The 4,407-nt window shown below is 46.7% G+C and overlaps 1 protein-coding gene across 1 annotated transcript; it reads right to left on the bottom strand.

Moving 5' to 3' along the window:
* Positions 1-1,875: 1,875 nt before the first annotated feature.
* Positions 1,876-2,573, bottom strand: SOCS1 (suppressor of cytokine signaling 1; the record flags this gene model as incomplete). The annotated part of the gene is made up of 1 exon (XM_084295760.1): positions 1,876-2,573. One exon carries the CDS (start codon positions 2,571-2,573, stop codon positions 1,950-1,952), a length of 624 nt encoding a protein of 207 aa, XP_084151886.1. The 3' UTR covers positions 1,876-1,949.
* Positions 2,574-4,407: the final 1,834 nt, after the last annotated feature.

Below are 4,407 nucleotides of genomic sequence, written 5' to 3'. Positions count from 1 at the left end.
TGCTGACTGCAAACCAGTTTGGCAGACTTCACCCTAGAGTTTTTTTCCAGCTTAACTTCTTAAAACTGTTTGCATTCAGACAGTCACTTTGCTCCGTTCTTGTAGCTGCTGCATCTCGTGGTGTTTGTGGGTTCCCCAATTTATGCACTGTTGTGGGAAAGTAGTGTTTGGCAACTAATTCCAGCTTTAAACAGAAATAACAGAAATGCTGCCTGGTGGGCTCAGCCAGGGGTGGCTGACAAGGGAGCAGGAGACTGCTTAGCAGGACACACCAAAGAGTGGTTTTAGGGAAGCAGCACAGTAAAGAGTCATATTATAATTAATACCTGTATGGTCATTAGTTTTCTCCTTGTCACAATGGCCAAAGCACTGTGAGTGATCTTTAGTCATGTTTGAGCATGAAACCTATTTGTTTTCTGACAAATTATCACTGATAGAAGAGCTGACTTGGTAAAGTAACTTGTGCCTTACTTGAATTAATTTGTACAGCAGACTATATAACAGTCCGTTTCTTAAAAGTGGCTGTAGTTTTAAAAGGAATGTGAGTTACAGTATGGAGAGAGACCTTTTGTCTTAGAAACTCTAGTGATGACTTCATTTACTGCTTGCAGTTACTGTAAGCACTATAGATCCGTGATGATAGAGGACATTTCTGTGAAAGACACTGCTTTCTTTGAAGTGATTTGGTTCAGCTGGTTTTCTAAGCCTATTTTTCACAGATTTCAATAAATGTTTGGGGGATTGCAGAATTGCTTTATCAAAAGTGATACCACTTTTTAAAAATCACACATCATGTTTTGTCAAATTAAGCATCTTAGTCACCCACAGCTACAGCGCTGTGGGGCACTGATTTTACGTTTTACGAGCAAACAAATGCAGTGGTGCCTTCACCAATTTCCTATAAGTGGTATTACAAAACAGCCTGATGTATTTTTAACTTTCTCTGAATGCAGTTCAACCACTAGAAACTGAAGGTGCAAATCTACGGGCTTGTGCTCTCTGAGCCTTGTCATCAGGAGCTAAATCACAAGTTCTTTTCAACTATAGAGTCTGTACCCTGTAGAACATCAGCAATTTCAGGCAAGAAATACATTTTTTAAGTCTAAAGATGCCTGCATCTTTGCTGTTTTTGCACATGTTGAGTTACAGAGAGAAATCATTCCCACAGTGCATCATAATGATAGTGTTCACTGCCTTATGAAGTGCATGTGAATAGTAGCTTGGGACAGTTTTATTTTTCCTCACTGATATTCATGTGGTTTGGTTATGTCAGACAGCAACTTTTCTTGCTTAAAGACTTGTTGCTTTTAATACATACAAGGCAAGCCAGCACTGGTGTAATTAGCTCAGCTGGGGGTTTAATCCACCTCCTCAAAACTTAGACAGTACTGTAGTCTTAAACACACTGCTCCTGCTGTTGCATATTTAAGAGAGAGATTTTTAAGCAAATTCATCCTGAGCATGCTGTCTGCTTGCATCTTCATTTGAGGCTCTTTAGGGCAGGAATCCTCTGCTGGACCAGCTCTAACAGCTTGTTCAGTAAGGCAAGGTGTCAGACCCCATGGAGACCTGCCTATCACCTGCACTCACATACATAGCAGCTAGAGGTTGTTAACAGGATAGGTACCAGAGTACTTAGCACTGAAAACAGAAATGCTATTCTTTTTTAAAAACTCTCACAATAAAGTTTATTACATTAATAGCATTAAAAATATTATAAAATAATAAAATACTCTGCTTGGCAGAAAAATTATGCCAGGGTTTTAAAACCCCAGGTTTGTGCAAACAGTTTTTGTAAACATAAGAAGTCAAGTGTTCAAGTTGCATCCCAAAATACAGTAAGTTGCTACAAAAGTAAGTTTGTTTGCTGTCAAACATGTTTAAAAACCCAGAAGGCTGGATTTCTTTATGCATCTCTCACACGTCCCTATATAGTTAATGCTCTATACTTAGATCTGAAATGGGAATGATTTCAGGTAGTCCTTTAAAACAGGATTGAGAGGGATTTGGTTTAAGTTCTCTCTTCCAAAAGTCTTCACGATGCTCTTCCGACAGAGCTCCTGCAAGGGCTGCACGCGGACTTTGCGCAGGGGGGTAACCAGTACCTTCCTCGGGGAACTTAAGTAATGTTCCAGCAGCTTGAAGAGACAGTCAAAAGTCTCTTTGCTGCCATCCAGGCTGAAACGCCCAGTCTGAAAGTTTATCCGGATGCTGGTGGGCCCAGTTGCAGTCTTAACACTGATGGCAAAGAAACAATTCTTCTGCGTGCTGTCCCTGATGAGGAAGGTGCCCTCGGGCTCAGACTTCAGCTTCTCGTGGGCAGCACTAACAGTCAGAGGTCCCCAGTAAAAGCCACAGGCATCCAGCAAGCTGCTTGCTCGAGTGATGCTACTAAAATCCGCTTGCGAGCGAAAGGTTCGGAAGTGCGTGTTGCTCTGTGCCTGCAGAGTGCCAGGCTGGCCTGGGCCGTGGTAGCCTCGAGCCTGTGAACGATCCCGTGGTGGAGGGTCAAGTAGACATCTTGGGTCTGCTGCAACTGCATTATCTGCTGACACCTTGCTGTGCGCTACCATCCTACAGCCTAGACCAGCTGATGCGGTCTTCCATAGCGTCAGTGGCTACGGCAGGGCAGCTTTCCAGCAGTTATTCTGAAATGCCAAAGAGACACAAAGTGAGATCCCCAGGGAAAAGTGGCTGCAATCTCTGAATGACCAAGTTTTCCATTCACATGACTCCCACCCATTATCAAATAATAAAATATTCATTTGACAATTTACACTGGGCAAACAACTGCTTGCTTTTGGACAAGATTAGCAGTCTATTACTACTGCAGAGTCCAAAGCTCCAAAAATATTTAGCAAGGATCAAACAGCTACAGAGGATAATGCAATTTCCCTGCAATGAGCCTGCAGAAGCATCTCAGGACCTGGAGTGACCCAAACGGAAGGAACCTCTCACTGAGAGGTCACCTGGTTCTTACTCCAACAGAGTCGCAAGTCTTCAGATAACAAAGCAAGGAGGTTCTCCAGCCACTTTCTCTGCACTACCCTCTTTCCCTTCCCCCAGTGCCAAGTGCTGTCAGAACTCAGGCAGCATCATTTGGTGCTCTAGGTGCAAAAGAGAAAGCGGGTGAAGGCAACAGAGCCCCTGCAGCTGGGCTCGAGCCTGCAGGTGACTGGGGAAGAGGGCGAAGTGAATAGATGCCATTGTGTGACTGAGGCATAACTTGGAAGGGCAGCCTGCAGCACTGCCAATTTACACAGTAATCCTCAAACTCCTTCCCTCTCTCCTGTTAACCTGAGGCTCAGCCATAAAAGGCTATTTCCCATTCCCCCAACTTTCCCTTGGGATAGCAATGCTCCAACCTCACTAGCTTATACAAATCAACCTCTATGAACCCTTAAAGCATTACTCCTGTCTCTCTCTTTTTTGTATTACATGCACTCTAAGTGGCCCAATCTAAATTGCTTCCTATTGATATATCTTTCAGCATGAGGGACTAAATTCATCCCTCGTGTTACTTCAAAGGAATTAGCAGCGCTGCACCAGGAATGAGCTTGGCCTGAAACATCTACCTCTGACAGCGTGGTTCGATACATCTCTGCCGGCTGCCTTGACCTTACTGGCAAGCATAGATTTTAGGATTTATCCCTACAGTCAGATATAGATCTGCAGCTTGTTGAGAAACCTTGAAGGGTTCTCAGAAATGAATCCCTCAGCCATCTTACGGTTCAGGGTAACATGCTAATGCAGATTTCAAAGAAAGTACACCGCTGGATTCCTGTCTGCGCTAATTTAACAGCTTGCTGTTTGGTTTCAGTTAGGTCATATTACCCTCCTGAAACACCACAGTGGCTTGTAAAAATCCTTCTGCTGGCAAATAACAAGCTGAAAGCAGCGCCGGGCTTTCCTTGCACAAGGACAAGAAAACTGATGTCAGTTTTTCCAGTTTCTGGGCCAGGATTATCGCTCGGCATTTCAAGTTAACACAAAAATTAAGTTTCGGCGCACGCTGCCGACAAAGAACGGCCGAGCCCGAAGGCCGCGGGGCTGCCCGCACAGAGCCGCCCGGTGGCGGGGTAAGCTGCGGGGTCCCGGAGGGGAGCCTGCCCCGGTCCTGCCCCGGTCCGCGGGGCCCTGGGAGGGGTACGGCGGCTGATTCGTCTCGTACACCCCCCCGAGACTCCACAGCGAGCACAACCTCCGATCCACAGAGGGAAGGGTGCCCGCACCCCCACGGCAGCCCCCCCTTACCTTCGGCCGGAGCGCGAACCGTACGCAGGGGCTGCGCGCCCGGCGGCGGGGGCGCGGTGCTGGCCCGGGCGGCCTCCGGAGCATCCTCCGTGCGGGGCCCCCCCTGCCTGGCTCCGCTGCGAGCCGCGGCTGCCCCGGGCGGCACCTCCAGCG

This window comes from Netta rufina, assembly GCF_964035555.1.
Source record: "Netta rufina genome assembly, chromosome: 15".
Lineage (NCBI taxonomy): Eukaryota > Metazoa > Chordata > Aves > Anseriformes > Anatidae > Netta > Netta rufina.
The sequence above is the reverse complement of the archived record's forward strand: the minus strand, read 5'-3'. Positions and strand labels throughout refer to the sequence as shown.